Here is a 27,117-nt window from a genome sequence, read left to right as displayed (position 1 = left end):
ATCGAGTCTCTCTAGTCTTTAGTTCAGTGCCATGGCGAGTAAACTTGGATACAAATCTTGGACGTTGGATGAAAAGCTCCAAATGATAAGAGAATTTGAGCAATCTGGAATGTCTAAGGCTGCTTTTGCAAAACGGAAAGGAGTCCCTCGCACAACGTTCATTGCCATTTGGTCCTTAAAAGATAAAATTGAAAGTTCTTTAGGTGTTCAGGATGGCGAGAAGAGAAAGAGAATGCGTGTTTCGACCTTCGAAGACGTTGAAAATGCTCTTGTTAAATGGTTTAGAATGGCCCGAGCCCAAAACATTCCAATTTCAGGACTTATCCTGAAAGAGAAAGCTTTGCAATTTGCAAATGAACTGGGTGTTTCGGAGCTCTCGGCGAGCAACGGCTGGTTTGAACGGTTCAAAGAGAGACATGGACTTTCCTTCAAAAAGATGTGCGGAGAAGCAAAATGGTCTCTTAAAAGATGTTCTCCAGCGCTATAACCCTTGTGATGTATTCAACCTTGATGAGACAGGTCTCTTTTTTCGACTTGTGCCTGACAAGACTTTGACTTTTCAATCAGAGGACTGCTCAGGTGGGAAGAAAAGCAAACAACAAGTTACTGTTCTGTTAGGAGCAAACATGGATGGTTCCGAAAAACTTAAGCCTCTGGTCATAGGCAAGAGTGCAAAACCAAGGTGCTTCAAAAATGTGAAGTCTTAGAGTGTATCATATGAAGCAAACTCAAAGTCTTGGATGACCTCCAATGTTTGGGAAAAAACTCTGAAAGAGTTTGACAAAAAATTCCATGCAACAAATCGTAAAGTGGCGTTTGTTGTGGACAATTGCACAGCGCATACTGAGGTAAGCAACCTTCAATCAGTGGAGTTAGTTTACATGCCGCCCAATGCCACTTCAGTTTTACAGCCCCTTGATCAAGGAATTATTTCCAGCTTCAAGAGACACTATCGGAAACATCTTGTAAGAGACTGGATTAAAGCCATTGATGAAGGGAGAGAATGGAAACAAAATCTCTTAGATGGCATTAATTACATCCACAGGAGTTGGGCTGATGTGACCGATAAAACCATCAAAAACTGCTTCAGGCATGCTGGATTTGTTGAAAGTCCAAGCTCGTCAGAAGATGTTAATGATGATGAAGATGATAACGTCCCTTTATCTGAATTGCTCAGGCAACTTAAAGAACGCAACAAAGATGTGATGGATGAAGAAACATACCTTGGAATTGACCAAAATCTCGTGACATCTCCAGAACTAACCGTCTCGGAAATCCGCGAAAGACATGTTCCAGCATCTGAAGAGAGTGAAAGCGAGGATGAGGTGGAAGTTCCTCCTTCCAAAAATGAAGCTCTTCAGTGCATTGAAGCTCTAAGAAAATACTTTTCTTCAATATCTGGCACTGAGGAAGATTTGAACTCTGTGTACAAGCTCGAAAAAAGAATTATGCTAAGTAATCCCCATACCAAACAAACCCGTATTGATGGTTTTTTCATTCCTAAATAAATAAAAGTAAGTTATGTAAACCATACTGTTTGTCTTTCTACTGAAGCTATGTTTTAATTGAATTGTTTTAATGCAAATTCTTTAACGTTTTTTTTTTTATTTTAAGAAATTGAAATTTCGCTGCTGTATGTAATAATTGTTAATTTATGGGTATTTTTCCAATTTTTTGAAAAACAATGCAACTCCGGTTCATTCGTCACTCCGCTTAATTCGTCAGTTTTTCAGAGGTCCCGAGAGTGTCGAATTAACGAGGTTTGACTGTACTTAAAAGGTGCTAATTTTTGTTGAAAGATTTGGCTACGCACCCTGCTTCGAGATAGAATCAAGTTAACACATCTTATATACTAGTGAATTAATGTTTAAAAATCTTAGCACTAGTTACGTCACAATTAACCCCCGCTAGAATTTTATCAAGGATAGAATTGGATGAACGGTTACCACTTGTTGCCGTATTTGTGAAAGACCAGGAGAGCTGTATTAAGTTCACCAGAATTTGAGCACTTGTAGTGAGAGCTATATTAAGTTCGAGTTTTGAGTGTTTGTCGCGAGAGCTGTTTTAAGTTCATGGTTGTGTGTGTGGTCTCACCTGAGTTGCTATTAGCAGTCGAGTGTGTGCAGGATCCTGTTGTGTGTAAATGAGACTGAGAAGCAACAGTGGGAGGATAATGTTGCAGTCACAAATAGCAAGTCAACTGTTCAATGTGGACCATCCATTTAGTCCGCTGGTCTCCAATGTGGGCCAAATAGTTATGAACAATGCCAACCTTTATCTATCTAAAAAAAACTCAAGATAGAATGAAGTTAACACATCTTATATACTCTTGAATTTTTGTTTAATAATCGTAGTGGTAGTTACGTCACATTAACAATATTTTTTAAGTGTCAAAATTTTATTTTATCATTTTAATAATTTTGCTGGAGAATTTCCTCTCATACTTTTTAAATTCTTGAATAGATTACCAATGAATAAATGCAGTTCATTTATGTATAATAATTTTTTTTTTACAGAAACAAGTTGTAAAAAGTGGTGGCGAAGGAGATAAGAAGAATGAATAAGGTTTGTGATATTATTGTGCTCCTGAATAAAAATTCACCAAAGTGCATATTTTAATGGACACTATTTGGGAATAACCAATAACAATGTTTTACATCCTGTAGTTTATTTTGTTTAAAAACCATGATAACAAAATATTTTTTTTTGTACTTGCTTTCATTAACATTCACTCACTTTGATTATCGTTTTAAAGAATGGCTCTATCATATTTGTGAATTCTGTATTGAATATGTAATTTTGTGCCATTTTGCTTGGAAATAAAAGAACAAATAGGCATATTGAAAGTTTTATTAATGAAAAAAATATGACACCATCATTATTATGATACAAAATGAAAATAAAAAATGAAATATGACTGTAATTTGAACTGGCCAATGCCGATTTGCTTGATATTTAATCTAGATTGGTTTTTAAACCTACAAATAAGATTGAAATTTTATCCGGCTAATTTCATTAGTCCCATTGTATGATGTAAATTCTATAGAATATGATACACTTTTGACATTGGCGATTTCGCATGTACAGACTTAAACAGCTTAGACATTTCTATTGCAGAAAATATAGATTCAATTAAAAAATATTATACAAATATCACAGTACATTTTAAATTTCTGAAAATGCACAACTCTTCATTTTTTATTTCAAAGAAAAAAAAGTTACAATGTAGATATTAATTTACAGATTTGTTTCAACTTATGTTTGATAGTGCCTAAAAATAAAAACTCTAGTACTTGCTTAGAAACTCAGTTGATTCATGCTATGTGTTCGGTTTTACAATGCAATATTTTTTCAAAAGGTGATTACAATTAAAGTGAGCCTCCCAAGACTAATCATAAAATAGTGCGCCAAAAAAAAAGACTACCCTGAGTAACTTAAGATTAAATTATCTGGTCTTTGTGTTCTAGGACTCTATCTTAATGATTAAAGAGGATGACCTTTGATATGTTTTTACTTTTTGTATATTTTGCCAAATCTCTAGAGCTTTTTGGGGGTGGTCCTTTTATTTTTGCCGCATTGTACATTCTGTACAATGGATAACCATGAAACTTTGTATGTACTTCCTTCTAATAAAGCAAATAAGTTCAAATTTTGACCACCGGGTATGATAAGGGCACGCATAAGTAAAACTTTGTGCTGAATGATTTAGTTTTATATCTGAAAGTGATGTGTTTATTTTCAAACCACTTCAAATTGTCATAATATATATTCTTGTTCAAGAAGAGCACCCTATGTCCTATAGTCCATGTATACCGAATTTTATAGATATCAGTTAATCAGAATAGACTCCTGTTGGTTTAAACTGGTTGACTTTAATTAATTCCTTTCCTCTAAATGATTTAAAAAATAAAAACGTATCAAAAAACACAAAAAAGGTGAAAAGTACTATAATGGATGAAAACCATTACAAAATGTGGCTTAAAACCTTAATTGGACATGAAGGATTTTTTTAAACATTATATTTGCAAATTTTTCTTTGAAGTTTTAGTATAACTCTGACTGATATTTTCTCATGGGTTTTCTCATATAAAAAACTACAAATATGGGAAATACAAATTTAAAAATGCATGAAATTAAGAATTAATATACTAAAGAATTAAATTTTAATAGAAAAAAAAACTATGTACTTACTGCAAAAATATCATTCAAAAGAATAATGGAAAAAGAGTTATTTAAAATTGTATATAGAAATTTTAGTTTGAATACTCTGTTAGTCTATAAACAAAAAAATAAATAAATCTATAATTGTAACAGATTGCTGTTTTTCTGTAAATTACTGTTTCATCATTGCAAAGGTTTTTAGACCTTCTGCAAATGTGGGCACTGGTCAGGGTTCCGTTTCACTGCCTTCTTTTTTATTATTATTTTATAACCGTCATTGAACAACCGACCCAATTTTGGGGTTAACGACTACTAATGTTCAACTCCATAGCCTTGTAATTTAGAATTCAATCCAGAAGACAAGGGAACTTCTGGATCAAGCATTGGAAGAAATTTGCCTTTGTTGATGACTATTTGATGGAGCTAACCCGCATTTGCGTTACATGGAGAGGCAAACCTCCCAGAATTATCCCAACAGCAAGGGGACTCTATGATCCGTCTACCACTGAGGATATTTCACGTCAGCATTGTGGTCGGTGCGATGGAATTCGTATCGACCAGCCATCGCTGCGATTCGAACTTGGCTCACTTCATTGCAAGACGAACACTCTATCTCCTGGGCCACCATGGCTATCACTGCCTTCATTGGCATCATTTGGACTTCAGTTTTTCCAACCATTTTTTATAATTAGCATCGCACCACAAGTTTCATTATTTCATTGACTGATGCATAAGAATCAAACTTGATATTTGAAATGTTTTTTTTCATCATTACCATCAGGAGCTGCTGTTTTCCTTCTCAAACAAAATAACTTAATTTTTTTTCTTCAAAAGTCTAAAAAATTTATGAACGATAAGCAAGGGAATCTTCTAGTATCCAAAATGATCTAAACAATAACTGTTAACATTATAAAAATAGCAATTGTACAGGACTGGTAAAACAAGACTATTAATGCGGAAACAGTAGATCAGGATTGGAAATTATTCCATAATTATTTCCTTTTTTAAAACTTTTTTTTAAACAAATTTTTCTTAAACTTTCTTAGGTAAAATTATATTGACCCAAGACTTCCTTATTAAATTCATTATTTTGTCTGAGCCATAGCCTTTTTAACTCACTCTGCACAGTATATGAAGTAATACACATTTCATGCAAATTATTGCACAATATATAATATTTGAAACACAGGATATTTTATAATAAACCAATAACAGGAAATAAGATTCAAAAATTATATTATATAAATTTAAATTAACAGCAATATTTTCCATTTGGAATTGACTTTAAATGGATATACAATTTTTTGTATCATGGTTATTATACTTCTAAAATTCTTAATGTTGAATTATAATAATATATGCAAAATTCTTTTTAAGTGCAACATATTCTAGGATTAATTTAGGAACTGAATAAAAAAAATTTTTTTTAGAAAGAAATGTTTGAAAGCAATTAATACGAGGCTCACTTTATTATTCAGTAATAATAATTTAATTCTAAAGTAACGAATAAGATGAGTAAAAATATCATTTTAATAGGGATTTTTGTTGGTACTTTCCTGAAATATACAAAACCCATGGATTCAAATGGAAAAAAGAAGCTGAAACATTACATTTTTGCCAAATGTAGAGGAACTAAAACTGTTAATGAACAGATAAAATGTACAAACACAGTCTTTTTTAAAAACACGAACACTATATAGTTTTCTACATGAAAAGAGTGAAGACTACAATATTTGCTTCTGAATCGTACGGGGAGATAATTATCACATCCTTCTTCATCAGAACCTCTCGACTTGCACGGTGGGAAGAACATATCATTGCAGTAGTTCCTAAACAAAAAAGTAAATAATTGGAATCATTGTTATATAATGGAACATTAAACCTATATACAGGGTGCATAGAGTTTTTAAAAAGTTCTAAAATGCGCTTATTTTTGATTTATGTTTTTTAAAAGCCCTTAAAGGTGCTTTTTTCCATTAGGGTTTTGTAAAAAGTGCTTAATTTTCTATCTTTCAAAATGAGAATTTTTCTTTGCAGTCAATTATCGTCCTAAATTACACAAAAGAAGAAAAAAAACATGATCTTCACAATTTTCTCTGCAATACTTATCAGAAACTAGTTATTTCATCATGATAATGTGAAGTCTTTAGGAAATGTTTTTGCATTTTGTTGGTTTTATGTATATAAATCAACTTTAAACAATAGAAAGAAATAATTTTTATTACTGTTGAAAATATTTTTTGAGTACTTGAAAGGTGCTTATTTTACTCATTTTGCATAATTATTTTTTAAGTGGGAGTAAAATTTGAGTTTACAATATACTTCTTGGATTTAAAATGAATTTAATTACCACTACATATTAAAAAAAAATTAAACATACATATAATTGTATGATTATCTCATTATAGTGTGTTTTAGAGCTCACCAAATACAAAGTATATTTTGGCTTATAATTCAATTTACCACTCGAAAAATCAAAAGTTGATAGGTGTGAACATGGAAACAGTACTTTCCAATTGGCATTTTTTCTACCCAACTGTTCTTTTTAAGGTACCTTATGTACCTAAGCACAGAAAATTAACAAATCAATATGAATTTTTTTATTTCATTAGTACTGAATTAAAATACCTCAAACATGGTTCTGTTGATATTTATGTAAATCATCAACTTTCCAAGCAACTTTAATTTTTATGCATTCATAAATTGGAACACATTGCAAAGACAAACTATAGACAGTTTTCATGATGGATCTATTATGTATTTCGTCATTGGCAGTGCAGTCAAACATTCATTAATATATCTTATTTCACATAAAAAGTTAAATATAGGAACAGGTTAGATTTCCGTGAAAAAAAATCAAATGTACTCTAACACATTAGATATAACAATGATTTGCCTAGATACAACAATGATAAGATATAATATTTTGTCTGTTCAGGTTTTGTCTATCAATAAGTAAAATAATATGAATGCAAAAATTAATACATGGATAAAGAATTGATATTTTAAATAGGAAACTGCTTTTAGTAAACATGGAAGTCCTGAGTTCTAAGGATCCAAAAGTCCTAAAGTGTAGCGAAATCACTGCTAAATATAACATTTTATTGTAAAGATATTAAACTAAAAACTTAACTAAATAAGAGAAAATTTAACTTTCAACTAAGTCCGTTTTGCGAAGGCTCTTTTGTCACAGAAAAGAACGCTTTTGAAAGAATAATATACTACTATTAAAACAGCTTTATGTCAGTAGTAGTTTTTATAAGAGGGTTAGGGTACATTTTGTCTAGTACCAACCAGTATTCTTTATTTGGGTAAGTAAGGTGCACTACTTTAAAAAAGAACTATCTCCAGTTCATTTTCAAATGAAAAGCATTTGTGATAATTTTTAATTTTCATGTAAGCAAAGTCATCCTTTCTACCAGCTGCTCATAATTATAAGAGAATTGTTCATTGATTTTAATGAATTTTATCTAGGTAAGTTAAAATCAGACAATTTTTTAAAACAGTTTTATCAGTTTTTAAATACGTAAGACAGTTGCAATCTTATTTTCCAGTCAATTCTTTTTATCAAAGAAGTATGTTGGGGGTTTAGAAATTTGTCGGGGTGATAGAAAACATCTAAGCAAGGAATTTTCACCATATAATGCATGGATAAAGCGCAAGCGGTGAACTACTAGACGACATTTTAATGGAAAGTTTAAAGAGCAATTTTTCTTTCGCGTCGTCATTTCTACTGTGGATTTTAGAAGACATAGGTACGGTAATTAGGAAAAGGTGCAGGCGAATGCAGTAATTAGGCAGATAAGAATATCATGTAGGGATGCATATATGTGTTTAACGTACACCTTTCATAAATGTTCTAGAAGTCGAAAGACTGTAGGGGACATGTTCCCTGCAAGAAGACTTGTGCCAGACCCCAAATGTTTGAGCGATTGCATCTGTGCCTGTGTGAAACAGGATCCTGATTACCAAACATTTCCTTTTTACCGCATGTCTCGATGACTACTGAAATGTATGGCGGAAATAAGAAAACTCGTACTTAATGTTTTCTATTACAGCACCATCTAAGCAAAGAATTGCTTGTTTAGATCAAGGTGTGTAGCCAGATTTTTTAACAAAAAATAAGCTCCTTTTAAGCACTGTAAAAATATTTTTAATCACTTTCCAAAAAAAAAAAATCATAATTAGGATCTGTGCTGTAATAAAAATTATTTTTCTATATCATCTAAAGTTCCTAATTTACAAACATAAAATAAATACAATTCAAAACAATTTTCAAAAACTTTACACAGCCATCATGATAAAATAACTAGTTTCTGATAAAAATTGCAGAGAAAATTGTGAAATTGTAAAAACGCTACGCACCCTGTAGCTGCTTCCTATCACCCCTTAACATTTTGTCCAGAGTTTCAAAAGACCCTGTACAATAAGTACAGTAGGGAACCGATTATTCGGAACGATCGGGACCATCGCTATTCCGGATAACTGATTTTTCCGGTTTTCTGAATCGCTACAAAAAGCCGTTTTTTTATTGTTAAACCCAATTAAAAAAAAAATTTTTTTTTGGAAATAATCTTAAAAAGAAAAAACATTAGAGTACTGTTTGTCTACGATAGGTACTCTGTCCGCCACAAAGTCTGCGGCAGTCTGGTGCTATGGAAACATGAAGAGAGCATTTTAGGGAGGGTGGCTTCGATGAAGAGGTCTCCTTTTCTTTCGCCTTCGATGATAGCTTGTATGGGGAGTATACCAGATTGGCTGACTCAGCCACCAGTAGGAGACTTATTTAATCTGATTCAAGAACTTTTTTAAGATTCACATGAATATTTCTTTCTTACTTAAAATAGTTCTCTCGATTCAATCAGTTGTTATTTTTTAAATACAAAGGAAAAAAAGTGAACAAATTCTGACATTAAGGGTAGTACAGGTTTTTTTAATATTACTTTTTAATTTTATGATATTTATTATGAATGTTCATTGATTGTTAGATGGTTTAATTTCTAAACTTGCACATTTTTTAAAGCAGTTAATTTCTTTTATTACTTGAATTTTCTGGAAAAAGTGAAGAGCTTAAACTTAATAACTCTGATTTTAAAATATAAATAGAAATAAATAAAATAAAAATAGTTCACGTTATCTGTGCCGGAGAAATATTAAATATCTTTGTTTTGATTATTAATTTTTAAATATTTTATTTATTTATTTATTTTTGAAACTGAAAGCAAGTGACCGCAACTAGGATGAAATCTAAAACTATCAACGATGATTTTTATCAGCACCCATCAAACCATCTGAAATTATCTGAAGTTTTTTTTGCTTAAATTACATTTTCTTATTCATATTTTATTGTAACCTGTACAGTTTTTTTTCACTATTTATTAAAAACAGTTTTTATTAGCAAATTTATTTTTTTCTTAATAACCAATTTACTATGTATGATAAATTTATAGATGAGTTATTTATTAATAAAACATTGAGCTGCTTTAAACAATTTTATACAATTTCCATACATATTCCATACATACATATAAATTTTTTTTTCTAAAACAGAAGCTTTTGAAAAAGAGAAAAGATTAAAAAAAAGGAATCACACGCTCTAAACGATGTTTCAGGCGCGAATGCTCATTTCTCTTAACTCTAGGGCTAATACAATAGATCGAACAAAGAAGTCTCCTTTTCTCCCACCGAAACCAGTCTTAAAGAGGGACCCCGCACCCCTACTTGAAATAATCATACCTTGTTACCATAGTCCCCGCCACCCCTCCAGACGAATGGCGGACAGAGTACCTATCGTAGACAAACAGTACACTAATGATTATTTCCAAAATGATGGTAAGGTAAACATCTTTCAAAAAAGAAGGAAAACTCCTAAAATCTTATGAGGAAAAAATTTAAAAAAAAAAAAATGGCGGGAAAATGTATCGAATTTCGTTCCGGTTTTTTGGTTTCCGGATAACGGGTTCTGTACTGTATAAAATTGAAAGCTTGAGTTCAAAGGAATCAAGCTGCATGAAGAGACAAAAATAATTATATATACATCATCTGAATCCAAAGAAGATTCTCCACTTTTAGCATTGGACTTGTTGTCTTGTGATATAGAAATACTCCCATTTATAGACTTGGTGGGCATCACTGTTTGTGACTGGACTAGGAGGGTGGGAGGTGAGATCTGCAAAAAGAAATTTTTTTTGTATTATTTATGTACGGAAAAAAATAAACGTGCACATAATTTGATACTGAGATGTACGGTACAACCCAGATAGCAAAATAAGGTTTCATTTTAACTCAGTAAAAACCTTTCAATAGTAAATCTAAAAAGGTTTGTTATGCATTTTATGTGTAAACCTTCAATTCCTAAAAAGATATCCGTGACAATCTGCTCTATTCTACGCTCATTACCCTAATACAAAACCTTGGAAAACAACCTTCTGTATAAAAACCTTAATTCGAGGTTGACTTACGGTTTTCAAGTGTGAAATTTTTTATAAATAAAGCTAGTCTCAAAGTGAAAAAAAAATCTTAAATCTAGGTAATTATAAGGTTTCCTTTCGCAAAGTCATATATGCTCAGCTAAAATACATCTTGTCGTGAAATTTTAGTGGACAATGCAATTTGATCCTATCGCTAGTGTGACGTCAGCTAAAACGTCATTAGGGACTTAAGCGACAATACTTTTTAAAAAAAACTTTCAAAAATAATTTTTAATCCTTTTAGGATGAAAAGTTTGAATCTGCAATATTTTTTGCTTTATTGAAAAAAGGTTTCTAGTCCCAACATTTACCTGACAATAAAAAGAAAATTCTGACACCAAGTTGCCGCAAGGTTACGTGCTTTCTGGGATATTGTACCGTATATCTCGGTGTGTGGATGGCTGACCGTCTTAAGCTAAGCACAGATGGCAGTAGGGGTTTAAATTCGTCAAAAGACTTCCGGGTTACTACTTTTGAATGAGTTTTACGCCAAAATTTGAAAAAAATGCACCATCCGATATTATTTTATAATAAAATTTAATTTTAAACAAAAAAACTTTCTTTTCTATTTTATCATATAAATAAAGCAAAAAAAAAAAAAAATGACACGAATAAAATTTATGGAATTCAAAAACAAGATATATAATTAAACCTCATTGGATGATTATCTAAATTCTACCCTTAAATATAATATTCTAATTGTAATATTGAATATTCAATTGAATTGTAATATTCTAATCTAATTAAATGTGAATTTCTATAAAAATAAAAATTACAAATAAAAAAGCTGAAATATATTTTTTACCCAAAAAATAAAAATTAAACTACTATATGAAACTTGATTAACAAAAAACAGAAAGGTCTTATTTTTCCAGAATAGAATTCAACAAAAAAAATTCAAGTATTTGGGAGTGAAAATAAATTAGAAATAGTTTACACAGATGTCATCCTGGCTACACAATTTCAGTCTTAAGTTAATCTTAGTCTAAGTAACTCTTAATCCCCTTAATCTTAGTTTTATATGCTTTTAAAGCATCTACAAATAAAAAATATTTTTACTAAAAGCAAAAAAGGAAACATTTTGAAAAATCTGAGGGGGGTTATTTTTATCGACTGTGTCAACCTTCATCTATTAAAAGGTACCTTATGTTAAAATCAAGTTAACATATCTTATATACTTGTGAATTGGTATTTATTTATAGTAGTAGTTACGCCAAATTACCCCCCTTTTGGAATTTTATCTGTGATAGAATTCGATGAACGAATACCGTTAGTTGATTTATGCTGTTCTTTTCTTTTTATTTATAACAATTTGCTCATTATATTTTTTCTTCATCCTTGTTTATTTATATCATTTCACTAACTTTTTTTCTTCAATATTGTTTATGGACCTGGAGACTTTTTATTTACTTCAGCAAATCAACTGTTTAATGGGCCGGGATAGCCCGGTCGGTAGGGCGCTGGACCCATGTCCGAGAGCTCGTGGGTTCAAAACCGGCCGGCCAAAGACTCTCTGTGTAGTAAAATGGTGCATGTTAAATCTGTCGAGTCGCAAAGGTCTGCATGTTTCCATAACAAGTGAATATCTCTGGGGGTACTGAATTGGAGATTAATCGTTTTCTGATTCAGGTCAAAATTACAATCTGTGGATGTATAAATGGGTCCGCCCTATGAACGGGCGTTACGCATGGTGTGGCAGAAGTTGAGTCGAATTCTTGGCCATAGATGGCGTCACTGGAAAAACAAGAACAATAGCACCCCTCTGTCGTAACAGGCATATGCAACAACTGTTTAATGTGGACTATCCATCGACGTTTGAGAGTTCACGTCCGGAGGTCACCAATCACGGACATATCATGTCCGGAGGTCACCAATATTGGAATATAAGTATCGACTATGTCAACCTGCTTCTATCAAGAGGTATCTCAAGATCGAAGCAAGTTAACATGTCTTATATACTAGTGAGTTGGTATTTATTGACAGTGGTAGCTACGCCGCAAATATAATATTGCAAAGGAAGTATGCGAGGTGTAAAAAATATTCAAGCGAAACTAAATAATAACAAAAATGAAAATACTTCATCTTCATCAGTGTAGTCCTCTTCTTCTTCTGTGGAAACTGCGACTAAACACTGGGATTCATTTTTGTCATCTGGACCATACCCATTTATTTCAGTCTTTAAGGAAGAGTATCTGTATGTTGGGAGACTGTTGGAATTATTCAAAAAGAATGAGTTAGAATAAAAAATCACAAAGTTATAAGTAAACTTTACAACAAGGAAATCATCATAAATTGTTAAGGAGTCTCAGTACCCTTGCAACATTTTTTTAAAATAAAAGTATAATCATTCGTTTTGTGAATGCTTTGCATGCTCATTTAACTTATAATCAATAATTTATCTTAAAAAAATAGTTAAACTGTTTAATATTTTTTTAAATTTTAAAAAATATTGAAAAAATTCAAAATTTTTAAATACTTAAAGCTTTTTTATTTTAACATATTTTCAAATTTTTTTCCCCATAGTGCTTGCAATATCCATCTTAACACTTTTGTGCATTCATTTGTTGATCTATCAATTAGAACATTTTTAATACATTATTTTGTAAAAAAATAGAAAAAAATGTTAAAAATTCCTGTTAAGTACTATATATAACATGCTGTTAAAATTTTAATACCTCATAAAATGCTTATTGCATGCACAGTTTAAATAAGTGTATCATACTTAAGATAAAGTTTACTTCAAAGTTTTATTTTAAATAGAAAAAATTCCAAATAGAAAAGATTAAAACACAAAATCATCATCTATGAGAAAAAGCACTTTAAAGTCTATCTGCTGATCAAGTTTCTGTTTTAAGGGCAATCTAAAATCATTCATAACTTTTTTAAAAATGTAGATAAAGAGATATTTTTTTTCAGTGCATTCAAAATAGTCTGAAGTTAGAATAGTGTTAAGCAATAAAAAATATCGATATTTTTGTCATTTTTTGGGTACTGTGACCCCTTAAATTTTATAATGTTCTGTCAATTGACGAATTCAAAAACGTTGATCTGCTGGCGTTACTACTCCAAATTTTTGTTTTACTTTAGAGGATTTTGTTTATACCTCTTTTGGTAGTTGTGTGGTGATTTTTTAGGGAGTCAGAGTGGCCCTAATATCAGAGATGAGATTGGCCAAAGGGCAAAAAAGTTGAATTTCCACGTGACGAAATCTTATGTTTAATGATAAATTCCAGATAATTTAAGATAATAAATTACTGTGGGTTGATTTATATTAATTGTGTACTAATCTATTAATATATGAATAATTACATCGACAATTAACATTTAGTAAAAAGTAAAATTACAAATTGAAAAAATAAAGCTAGAAATAATGTTTTTCTTCAGTCACAAAAGAGTCAATTATTACTTGAGAATGTGCCTAGTTTAGCACATTAAACTACTGAGAACATACATTAACATTCCATTTTTTAAAAATAAATACTATTACGTGCTTTATAGCAAAAATATCCGCGAGAATACGAATCCAAAGCCAAATTTTTAAATGACGTGCAAATACGAAAATCAATGTTTGATATTACAACCGCATAAACGAATCACGACATTGGATTTTGAACTCGAGGGAATACGAATCGCTACATAGGATTTTAAAAACGCGTAAATACAAATCACGATGTTGGATTTTTAAACCTCGTAAATAAGAATTGTAATGTACGATACTGAAATCACATGAATAAGAATCGCAATACGCAACTTTTAAATCAGGTAAATACGAAAACCGATGTTTGATATTAAAATGCAACGACGTCTGAATTACAAAATTACGAGCTATCTGGAGGGTGGGTAAAAATGTGGAAAATCTCATTTTCTACATGTAAAAGCAGAGAAAATAGCTAAAAATGCAGAAGGGTTGGCAGCTACGTAGTTTGAGTTTTCTGTTTATCTTCGAAAATCGGAAATAAATGTAATCATTTTATTTCAACAATTGAATTTTTAGAAAAAATGGAATATTATATATATAAAAAAAACTTTTAGAGAATCGGAGTTTTTGATAAAAAGGCTGAAATTCGTGAGACAAAAGCGAAAAAGGCGGAAATCCGCTAAAAAGCGGAAAAATCTCATCCTGGTAAAATAAAGTAGGTTTATCTAATAAAATGCAATAGAAATTATCATTGTAATTACTCCCACACACCATAGTTTATTTTCTCCAATAAATAATACTAAGGCACACAAACAATATTATATTGCCATAAAATGTATTTTACTTTATGCTTTAGTACAAAAAGAAACTTTTCCTATGTATATATAGTACACTTTACGCTATCTGCATGTAGATTATCTGGTTTATTATTATTGCAGCTAATGTTTATACAACTAAAATATACAGGGTATCCGCGCACCTGGAATGTCATGAGAAATCATAGAAAGTCATGAATTTCGGTATTGAACAAAATTTGTCATGAAATGTCATGATTTTAACTATTTTTTTAAAAAAAAATCATGGAAAGTCATGGATCTAGGTCGCCGAAGTATCTAATTTTTAAAATGGATATTACCCCCACGGTGTTTCGAATATCTGAATTTGTAACAAAATCACCACTCATAGTCATATTTTATTAAAATCATGTTCTTTAAAAAATATGGTGTTCTTTCAAAAAAAGAAAGAAAAAATATCATTTCTAGGGCGAATTATCTTTTAAACTTCTGTGATTCCAGAATTATTATTATTCGAATATCTGAATTTGTAACAAAATCACCACTCATAGTCATATTTTATTAAAATCATGTTCTTTAAAAAATATGGTGTTCTTTCAAAAAAAGAAAGAAAAAATATCATTTCTAGGGCGAATTATCTTTTAAACTTCTGTGATTCCAGAATTATTGTTATTATTATTATTTTTATTTTATCAATTTCAAATTCCAGCTTAAGCAAGCCTATCATTGGCAAATTTTTTTAATTCCAAAAGGAGAACAGAAAAATCCCGAGTAATTCTGAAAAAAAAAAAAGGAATTTTTTTTTTTTTTTTTTGCTTTTGTATTTTTTTCAGCTATTTTATTGCTTCAGCTCTTTCTTTACTCTGTTTTTTAAATTTAAAATCTATAAATATGAAGATGCAGAGTATAACAGTTTTGATTATACCTATCATTTCAATTAATATTATTATCAGGCTTTTTTTTAAATTTATTGTTGTGCTTTTGTCGGAGAAAATAGTAACTTCATTAAGTCATGAAAAATTCTTCGAATTAGTCATGGAAAATCATGAAAAGTCATGAATTTGAAAATCTACAATGTAGCAGATCATGGCAGACACCCTGAATATAGTATCAAATAAAAAAGATATATAATACAAATTATTGAAATGTAAATACACACCAAAATAAAAGCTATAATTTTATTTATTGTAAAAAAAAAAACAAAGAAATGTTTCTCAAAAGGTAAGTATAGTTTATTAAAATTACAAAAAGCAGCAAAGCTTAATTTTAGACCTAATAAGATACAAATTGAAGTTCGTTAATTCCCTATTCCAATTCCCTTTCCCTATTCATTTAACATGAGAAAAACTAGCTTTCAAAACTGTATAGCAACTCAAAGGACTACTTTTTACTGCAAGAAAGGTCATCATCAAAAGGAATGCATCAAAGGAAAGTGTACAATCTAAGTTTGAAAGGATTAAAAAATGAGAATTATACTATAATGTTGGCTCTTATAAACCCCTAAGGAAAAAAAAAAATTGATTACATGTCTATATATCATCATATGTACAAAAAGTAGGGTAAAAACGGGGATGGGCTTGTAAAAGATGTACCAAAATTAATGCAAGGTTTGAATTAAAAATAAAACACTGTTTTTAGTCTTTAGATTGTTATTTTTCCATTGAATCATAAAGTACATAGGGTAAGGTTATCTCTGGACTGACACATCGGGCAAATGGTCTCCATGGCTTTGTTGGCACCAGAGTTGGCCAAAAATGTAATCGATTACATTTTTTGATTACAGTAATCAATTACTTGTAATCATGATTACAATTTTCAAAAATTTTGATTACAGCTGTAATCAAGATTACAATATTGATTACAGTAATCAATTACTTGTAATCGTGATTACAAAGTTTGATTACAGCTGTAATCATGATTACATAGTCGATTACAGTAATCAATTACTTGTAATCATGATTACAATTTTCAAAAAATTTTGATTACAGCTGTAATCATGATTACAATTTTGATTACAGTAATCAATTACTTGTAATCATGATTCCAAGTAATTGCGATTACAAGTAATCACAACAAAAACGATTACAAGTAATTATGATTACAAGTAATCAAAATATATGATTACATGTAATTTGATTACATGTAATTTGATTACATGTAATTTGATTACATGTAATTTGATTACATGTAATTTGATTACATGTAATTTGATTACATGTAATTATGATTACATGTAATCTAATTACACGATTACAAGACTATTGTATTCTTATAAATGATTATATTTTACAGTAGACAGTAGAATGTATTTTATAATGATACATTTTGCCCGTATTAACATGTACTGCATTTTGTACGTATTTGTATACGTACAAATGAATGTAACTGAAATGTATGTACATATGATTTTATCTAGTGCATATGTTCAGACATTTTAGTATCACACACATGTACATACATTTATATTGTAGGTATAAAATATATGTACGTATGTATATAGATAATAATTACGTATGTATGTGCAAACAATGTAGGCATGTACATTTATACACAATGAATATATGCATTTTATGCAAATATTTGTGTATGTAAAATGTATATCTATTTTCATGTACGCATGTATATACAAGTACTTGTGTTTGTACGAACATACATACATTGTCTGTACAACGTATGTCCCATGCATGTATGTGCAATTTATTTATGAACAGTACAATATATGTATGCATGTACAATATAGGTATATCTGTAGGATGTACAATATATGTATGTATACATGTACATGATATGCATGTCTAGTGTATTTATGTACATGTACATAATATGTTCATGCTCAATGTAAGTATTCAAATATGCATAATACATTTGTGAACTATTGTACGTACATTGGGCGTATTTATATTTCACATATATTCATACATGCATTCGACATGCATAACGTACGTACATACACACATTTGAGATGCATATATTGTACAGATGTATATACATACAGCGTACAGATGTATATTCATATAATGTACATATGATGAAATGAACATATAATGTTCATATAATGTACATATGTGTGTACATATACAGTACGTATGTGCATAAATATATTGGGCATAATTCTTTCGTACAAATTTTACATGTGTACATGCATGCTATCCCTATCTATGCATATGGTGCAATGTATATATGTACAATGAATGTATCCACACATGAACAATACACCTATGTTCCATGTATGCATATCCATATGTACTATATATGCACGTACAATACATGAATGTATGTACATACATTGTACATGCGTACATACATTACACGTATACACATGTACATTGCATTTATGTCTAAATATGTGTACAATGCAATAAATAAAATGCATGTAAGTTAACTTTTAATGACTCAAGCAAGTTAAATGACAAAATCAAACGATATTTAAATTTAGTTTTCAGCTTTAATTGTTCGATATCATTTTGAAATTCTCTGAATAAAAAATTATTTTCAGGTATTTTCATGAAATGTTTGACAATACAGATTTATTTATTTTTATAACATAATGCATGATTCATACAAATTTTTTAAATGGTAAGAAAAACGGTAAATTTTATGTGTGGAATTAATATTTAGAAATTCCAAATAAAATTATCGTTTGCTTTCTAAAAAATATGAGGTCGAGTTTCATATACCTTAGAATAATTTTAAAACAAATTTTAATAACTTTACTCATATAAATTTTTTTAATGTATGCACAATGTATGTGTATATTGTAATTACATATATTTAAATGTACGCACGTATTTGTACATTACTTGTAATTATGTACATGTATACGTTGTATGCACATGCATACATTGTGCATATAACTATTTTTTTGTACATCCATGCATTACATGCGCATAAGTATTAACACAGTATGTAGTTATACAAGTACATACGTAAGTTGTACATAAGTACATACTTTGCGTGCACATATATCGATGTACATATAAATATGCATGTATACATGTACGCATTTTATTTACGCAACTATGTGCATATATTGTACCTTTAAATAACATTTTTACATATTGTACGCAAATACGTATAATTTTATATACAAACGTACATTGTATATACGTGCTATTATCGTAAATTTATACAATATATGCACTTAAGTACATAAAAGCATGCAAACGCATGAACCTTATTTTCATATACGTTCATACATACATTGTCTATGTATACAAAGATACAAAGCATTGCCTTTTTGTACAAACTAACATACATGCGTACATGTATCATAAATGCATAATTATATGTACTAAGCATATGCGCATTGCATTAAGTATATTACAATATAATTATGAATATTGTACGTACAAACAACGTTTGTGCATACATTGTATGTATAGGAATCGCAAATTGTATGTTCATGCGTGCGTACATTCTATGTACATAAAAATATGTAACCACATGAATACTTACATAAAAAATTTGACTATAGTATACAATCGTAATAACTTGTAATCGTATAGTTTGATTACAAGTAATCACAATTACATGTAATCAAATTACATGTAATCATGATTACATGTAATCATATATTTTGATTACTTGTAATCATAATTACTTGTAATCGCTTTTGTTGTGATTACTTGTAATCGCAATTACTTGTAATCATGATTACAAGAAATTGATTACTGTAATCAAAATTGTAATCATGATTACAGCTGTAATCAAAATTTTTTGAAAGTTATAATCACGATTACAAGTAATTGATTACTTGTAATCGTGATTACAAGTAATTGATTACTGTTATCAAAATTGTAATCATGATTACAGCTGTAATTAAAATTTTTTGAAAGTTGTAATCACGATTACAAGTAATTGATTACTTGTAATCGTGATTACAAGTAATTGATTACATAGCTGTAATTATCTGTAATCAATTACAGTTGTAATCGATTACTGTAATCAACGGCCAACTCTGGTTGGCACATACACACACTTTTGTCGAAATTTTTCATGACCTTTCTGCATAATTGCTGCTGAATTTCATTGATGCAAAGTTTAATTTCCTCTTGTAATGCACGGGTGGTTGTGGGCTTGTTAACATAGACCTTTGACTTCAAATAACCCCATAAGAATAAATCTAATGGTGTTAAATCATACAATCTAAGGAGCCAATTCTGATCACCGAAACAAAGAACACACCACCAGAAAATGTCTCATGTAGTAATTGAATTGTTTCACTGGCTGTATGGCCTGTGGCACCGTCTTGAACGCTCCATTTTTACTAACCCTAAACTCTCAGCTGTCAAATTGTTCTTTTATCAGGGTTGCCAACAATTTACCGCAAAGATGGTGGCAAATTCAAATCTCTCGTTAATTCTGGGACACCTTTTACAAATAATAGGTTTGATAAGAAATCAGAGGGTTCATAGTAATTTTATTTTATAAGAGAATCTGACAAACAAAAAAAAGGAATCCTGCAATAAAAACTCGAAATTGTGACAATTTCAAAATTATGAAAACAAGTTGCACAATAAAAATTACCTCTTGTTCAGCTGATCAAATTTTCTTAGAAAGTAAATGACCATACCAATCACAGAGAGAACAACAATGGCTACAATGAATAGAACTGCAGCTTCAGTGCCTGCCTATTATAGAGAATATAATTGTTAGTTGCTCAAAAAAAAAATATTAAGACAAAGATGAAAAAAAAAAAAAATTTAAGAACACAATACATTACCGTCGATTCATCGTCTTTTAAGGAGTTGCCTATTAGTTTAAGTTCTTTCTGTAAATAGTTTCCAACTTTATTAGTAATCTTCTTAAATAATAATAATTAAATAAAAATCTTTTTAAATTATTAATAATTTTTTTTTCTCAATAAAATTGCTTAACTAATATATGTTTTAGAAGCATATATTTACATTATAGCAGTGTTTCCCAAAGTGTGGTACGCGTACCCCCAGGGGTACGGGAACAGTTTAGCGGGGGTACGCATTCCTATGCGAAATATCTTGCAACAAACGAAAATTTCAAAAACAATTATTTAAAAACAAAGCTAGGCATGAAAATTTATGATTACGTATTTTTCTATTGGCTATTTTTTTACAGAGTTAACAGTTAATAATGAGTGGTATCAACAGCCAGTTGTGATTTTCAACTTTAGTGCAATTTTTTTACAGTTAAAAATCCATTCATTTTTTTATTAGTGGTACACAGCGTTACAAAAAATTTAGAAAGGGTACGCAAAGGTCATAAGTTTGGGAAACACTGTATTATAGGATACTTTATTGCCAGAGACCCTAACTGCTCCAGATTCTGCAAAGTATTTTAAGAATTTTAAGAAATAGCAGAAAATTAAAAATGAAAATTTTAAACTCTTTTACTAAACTCAGCACGAAATAACCTTAACATAGAACAACTGTAACATAGAAAAGAAATGGTAGAAAATTACAAATAAAAATGTGCAGATTTTCTGTTAAATCTTTTACTAGAGTCAACACAAAATAACTATAACAAAGTGGCGTTTTACGTAAGTTTTATTGCCCTACATACATTTAGGATTAGTGGTGCGTAAAAACCTTATAAATTGATGTACTGAAACAAAAATCACAAATTAAAAGATATATTCGCTATTACTAGAAAACAATTGGGGGCAGGTGGGAATCTCTGCAATAAACCAAACTGAGGCACAGGAATTCTCATAATAAATTATTTGTTGTAAATATAAATTTAATATTATTCATAATCACCATAAATAAACCCATTGTAAATAAAAGTTAGTATAAACAAGCCTAATTGCAAAATAAAATTCAAAGAAAAATGCAAATAATTAGAAGTTAAATCGTTCAAATAAACTAATGTTTAAAGACTTCATCAATAATTTTTTTCTCCAGTTAAATAATAATTTTCAATTTCAAATACATAGTAAATAGGAATTCTTCAAGTATTCTAGAGTCTCAATGTATAGCCTCCAGTTAAATAATAATTTTCAATTTCAAATACATAGTAAATAGGAATTCTTCAAGTATTCTAGAGTCTCAATGTATAGCCTCGTCAAAGATGATAGCCTCATCAACTAAACATAAAAAGAAAATGTTATATTTATGAAAATAATTGGAAATCTTCTTTTATTAAAATGTTTAAGTCACAAAAAATATAAAATAATAATAAAAGTTGACAGTAAAACAATGATAAAAATTGCTGTACAAAAACAGCATTAAAACAATTTCACTAGGATTTTGAAAAATTTTAAGGTGAAAAAATTTGAATGAAAATTTAACACAGATAAATTATCAGAATATAGAAAACCTACAGGAAAATCGGTTATGTGTTATCAATAACTAAACATTTTATTGAAACTAATAATTAGTTTAGAATTAATATTAACTGAATAAATGTTTGTCTTACATTTGGTTTAGCAAAAATTAAAATTAACCCAAGAGAATTAACTGAAATAACGTTATTTATAAAATGTAGATGTCACTGAATTGGATTGTAAAAAAAACTTGGCAAAATTTGGTCCCCTTGCCGTGAGGCTCACCGTGGGAGGTTTTCCTCTCCATGTAATGCAAATTAGCCCCATTAAAATGTCCTCCACGAAGGCAAATTTCTCTAGATACTTGATCCAGGAGTTCCCTAGCCTTCTGGATTGTGTTCAAATTATAATGCTATGGAATTGAACATTAGTAGTTATAAGCTCAAAAAATTGGATCGGCTGTTCAAAGACCGTATAAGCTTTTGCCATCCGGAAAGGTGACCCAAGTTCGAATACCATTGGAGGCTAGTTGATGAGAATAATGCTCCCTTCTCGTTCTGATTACAGTGCCGTCATAAAATATCCTCAGTGGTAGATGGATAATGGGTTAGAATCCCCTTGCTATGAGGCTAACCATGGGAGATTTTCCTCTCCATGTAACGCAAATGTGGATTAGTTCAATCAAATTGTCATACATAAAGGTAAATTTCTCCAAATACTTGATCCAGGAGTTCCCTTGTGTTCAAAATTATATGACTGCAGAATTGAACATTAGTAGTTATAAACCCAAATAATTGGGTCGGCTGTTCAACGACAATTATAAAATAAATTAACCAATAACCGAGCCACTGTGGCTCATGGGATAAAGCTTTCGCCATTCAAAGAGGTGTCCTAAGTTTGGATATCATTGGTAGCTAGTTGATGAGAATAATGCTCCGTTCTAGCACCGTCATAAAATATCCTCAGTGGTAGACGGATTATGGGTTTGAGTGCCCTTGAGCTGACCGTGGCAGGTTTTTGTGGTTTTCCTCTCCATATAATGTAAAGTTCCACCGAGAGGTATTCAATGAAAGCTAGTTTGTCCCAATACTTGATCCAAGAGTTCCTTTCTTTTTTGGTTTGGGTACAAAATTTCAAGGCTAGGGATTTCAACATTGATAGTCATAAACTCAGTATTTGGTTGCCTTTTTATCTCTAATTTTATATCTTTTTTTATTTTCTGTTAAATTGAAAGAAATATTGCATGAAATTAAAATCAAGGTACTAACATTATATTAAGGGTGCGATTAGCCACAATAGGATGTTTCATGTTGGATAATGTATTTCTCAAGCTCTTCAACAAATAAAAAATGGTTCATATTGAACTAAAAGAAATACTGCATGAAATTAAAGCCAAGATACTTACAGTAATATTATGGGTGCGATTCGCCACAATAGGATGTTTGGTGTCTGATAATAGTTTTCTCAAGCTCTTGAAAGAAAATGGTTCATATTGAACTATAAGTAAAAAAAAAAAATTTCAAATTAAGATTAGTGAAATATACATATCTTTAAATTTACATACATGCTTTAAAAAAAAACATTTGCTTTTTTAAAAATTCTATTACAAAATTCAGAATGGTAAATTTAATAAAGTCAAATTATGCTGAGACAAAGCAGAAGTGTAGTAAAAACGTTTCTATCTTAACCGATTAAACAACAAAAGGCATTTTGGTTAATTTTAAAAAACAAATCACTAAAGAAAACATATCAAATAATTTAAATGACATCGGTAATGAAATACTTGGTACTTTTTCGTTAGCTGGGCGCATATGTCATCAATTTTGAACCAAATGCGAGCCAACTAGCCAAGCGAAGCGAGTGACAAAACAATCAGCGGAATAAAAGCTGAACATTTTCAACTATAAGCAAATATTAATGAATTGTAAACAAAACCCAAATAGAATACTTATAATAATTGTTTTCTCTCTCTTCAGAATACGGTAATGTCCCTGAGAATAGAGAATGAATTCAGAGAATAGAGCATGTCGCCCCGAAGTAACATTCCCCTTATGGTTGTAAGAAATTTGGCGGCATTCCACATTATATATTTGGCGGTTTTTCACTTGCGTTGGCTACCGGAAAAGTACCTAATACTTTATGGGCATTTTAAGTTAATCAGCATTTTGATGGAAATGCACATTTCTAAAGGTTCCCTACAAATATACAAACCCATATTCACCACATATTGTTTTTTAGGCAATACCATGGCATTTTTAATCATTACAAAATATAAATGAATGCAATATTTCGAGAAACTTTTTATGAATCATTTAATTACACCATAAAAAAGAATAAAAAGAAATTCACACATAATGAGAGGGAAGACAAAAGAATGAAGAGAAAAACAGACATTGAAAATAATTTAATAAACATTTTATAAAAATATAATTTTTTAAAAAAAAATTCTTTAATGTTTCAAAAATTAAGACAAAAACATGCCTTGTAAAATAGTCAAATTTGTAACAATGTTTTCTGCCATTCAGTTATGTGTAATTCAAGACTAAATTCTAAACTTAACTAACAAGGAATATCAGCATGGTAATATAGAGCAAAAAAATTGAATTAAAAAAAACAAAAAAACATTGATGATAATTTAAAAAAGAAGTAATCATAATAAATATGATAATTCATGAAGTCTAAAAAGATAAGACAATAATAAAAAGCTTATTTTTTTATAAGTTCTTGCAATTTTACTATATTATGCAACATTGAAAATTCTAAAAAAAATTAAACAATTAAAACGGAGATTCAAAAATGATTTTTAACAATATTAGTCAGAATATATTTTGAAAAATAAGGATAAAAACAATTATAAATTATATCATAAGCATAAATCAGGAAAAATTTGAAAACCTCTTTTTTCCTCATTTTGTTAATTAAAGGATTCTATTCAAATGTTTAAAATATCCGAAAAAAGAAACTCTGAAAATAATGCAATGTTTTTCAACTTTAATTTGATTTTATATGATTAAGAATTGGAACAAAAATAATATTCCCAAGTTAGTTTGTAAAAGTAAAAGATCAATGAATAAAATAAAGCCCATTTAAAAGCTTATGTAAATTACTACTCTAAATAAAAAAAATTAAATAAAATGCACATTTAGCTAAAATACAACCAGCTTATAAGTAAACACAATACAGGGGCATTGTGAGTGGAGAGGCGGTTTGCCCCTCCAGAAATGTAGACAAATAGCTTAATCAGATAAGCCTATTTTTTATTTTTATATTATAATCGTCGTTGAACAGCCGACCCAATTTCATGGGTTTACGACTACTAATGTTCAACTCCGTATCCTTGTAATTTTGAACCAATCCAGAAGACAAGGAAACTCCTGGATCAGTACCCCCAGAGGTTTTGATTTGTTATGGGAACATGGAGGACTTTGAGACTCGACAGATTTAACGTGCATCAGTCACCATTTACTACACGGGGAGTCTTCGGCCGGCGGGGATCGAACCCACGACCTCTTGGAGATGGGCCCAGCACCCTACCGACCAGGCTATCCCGGCCCCCAGATAAGCCTATTGATTTTTTTTTCAGTCGGCTTTTATTTCTGATAAATTCTTTTAAATGAGCAAGGAAGCCGCGATGGCACAGGGGATAGAGCGTTCGCCTTCCAATTCCTGTTGATACGAATTTTGCATCCGGCTTGCACTAACCACAGTGCTGACGTAAAATATCCTCAGTGGTACACAGATCATGGGTTAAAGTCCCCTTGCTGTCAAACTGACCGTGGGAGGTTCTTGTGGTCTTCTTCTCCATGTAATGCAAATGCGGGTTTGCTCCATCATAAAACGGCCCCCATTAAGGTAAATTTTTCCCAATACTCGATCCAGGAGTTCCCTTGCCTTCTGGATTGGGTTCATAATTACAAGGCTACAGAGTTGAACATTAGTAGTCATAAACTCATAAAATTTGGTCAACTGTTCAATGACGGTTATAAAAATAAAAATTAGCAAGGCGATCTACGGTTTACTGATGATATTTTGCCAACAGACAAATTTTTTTTCTTTTTCCTCTGTCAAACCTGAATTGAAAACAAAAATCAACCTATTAATAGGTAAATCAATATATTTTTTTTCATTTGGACTTTGTTCCCGATCAGTTTTTTTTCTTTCCAAATAGCAACCTAGCTGATTGAAGAAAATATTTCAATATTATTATTTTTTCTGCTACCTATGTCGATATTGTAATAATCTTTTTTTATTTCATTTTTACAATGGATAATTAGGCATCATAATAATTTTTACTTCTGCATTTGATTGGACTGATGGCGTAGGCAGAATTGCTTTATAAATTTGATATGATATTGTGTTTATACAAATTTAATATTTGTGAAACATTGGTTTTTTGCCGTCACAACTGAACTATAACATTGTTATAGAAACATTAGCAATGAAAGTAGTTATCATGAAAAGTAAAAACACAGCAGTTTTTATCACTGCCAAAAAAGCCTTTTTTTTTGTAGGCTATCTTTTTTGCGGGATTGATTTTGCTTTTATGATAAAAAATGGACGATTTTGTTTTCGTTAATTTTAAGAAGAAAATTGTGAATTAAGAAAAATATGATTGGTTGATTCTAATAAATTTGAAATATAATTTTATAAAATTTTACGTTTGAAATGAATATCTATTAAATAAATGTTAAAATATAATCAATAAAAAAAGATAAAAATAGAAAATTTAATCTATTGCAAATTTTTAACAAGAGTTGTTGTTTACATTTGATAATAGAGTGAGCATAGTTTATTTACATTTGATAATTTGTAGGCATTTAAATACGGTAGTATATAAAATATTCTTACCTGATTCACAAAAATTTTTAAAAGTAAAAAACAAAACAAATATAGTGAAGCAAAAACATTTCATTTTAAAAAAAGTAGGAACAAAATTTATTTAACACATCACTTAGGTAAATAATAGTTGAAAACCGAAACTTTTTCTTCCGACTTCTGAATGAAAATAAAATAACAGACATTGATAATGTTGCC

General features: G+C 30.1%; 2 protein-coding genes across 2 annotated transcripts in view; one reads left to right on the top strand and one right to left on the bottom strand.

Moving 5' to 3' along the window:
* The window catches only part of LOC107441458 (B-cell receptor-associated protein 31), a 23,143-nt gene extending 20,305 nt beyond the window's left edge, over positions 1-2,838 (top strand). The window contains exon 8 of the mRNA XM_087169471.1: positions 2,517-2,838. Coding sequence (XP_087025597.1) covers positions 2,517-2,564 — 48 coding nt within the window. The 3' untranslated portion in view covers positions 2,565-2,838. The remainder of the gene's footprint in view (positions 1-2,516) is intronic.
* On the bottom strand, positions 2,835-27,117 carry LOC107441538 (uncharacterized). The gene is made up of 7 exons (XM_016054881.4): positions 26,932-27,117; positions 23,489-23,580; positions 20,566-20,613; positions 20,370-20,473; positions 12,709-12,838; positions 10,199-10,330; positions 2,835-5,990 (listed from the first exon to the last, which is right to left on the bottom strand). The coding sequence occupies exons 1-7, from the start codon at positions 26,993-26,995 to the stop codon at positions 5,976-5,978; spliced, it is 585 nt and encodes a 194-aa protein (XP_015910367.1). The 5' UTR covers positions 26,996-27,117; the 3' UTR covers positions 2,835-5,975.

The sequence above is a fragment of the Parasteatoda tepidariorum genome, chromosome 8 (assembly GCF_982258835.1).
Source record: "Parasteatoda tepidariorum strain Cologne lab strain chromosome 8, Ptep-v5.0, whole genome shotgun sequence".
Classification (NCBI taxonomy): Eukaryota; Metazoa; Arthropoda; class Arachnida; order Araneae; family Theridiidae; genus Parasteatoda; species Parasteatoda tepidariorum.
The sequence above is the reverse complement of the archived record's forward strand: the minus strand, read 5'-3'. Positions and strand labels throughout refer to the sequence as shown.

Coding starts and splice junctions, on each gene's coding strand:
- LOC107441538 (XM_016054881.4), bottom strand. CDS start 26,995: ATGAAATGTTTTTGCTTCACTATATTTGTTTTGTTTTTTACTTTTAAA. Junction 20,614..23,488: donor ATCGCACCCATAATATTACT/GTAAGTATCTTG, acceptor AACTATTTACAG/AAAGAACTTAAACTAATAGG. Junction 10,331..12,708: donor ACTACACTGATGAAGATGAA/GTATTTTCATTT, acceptor TTCTTTTTGCAG/ATCTCACCTCCCACCCTCCT.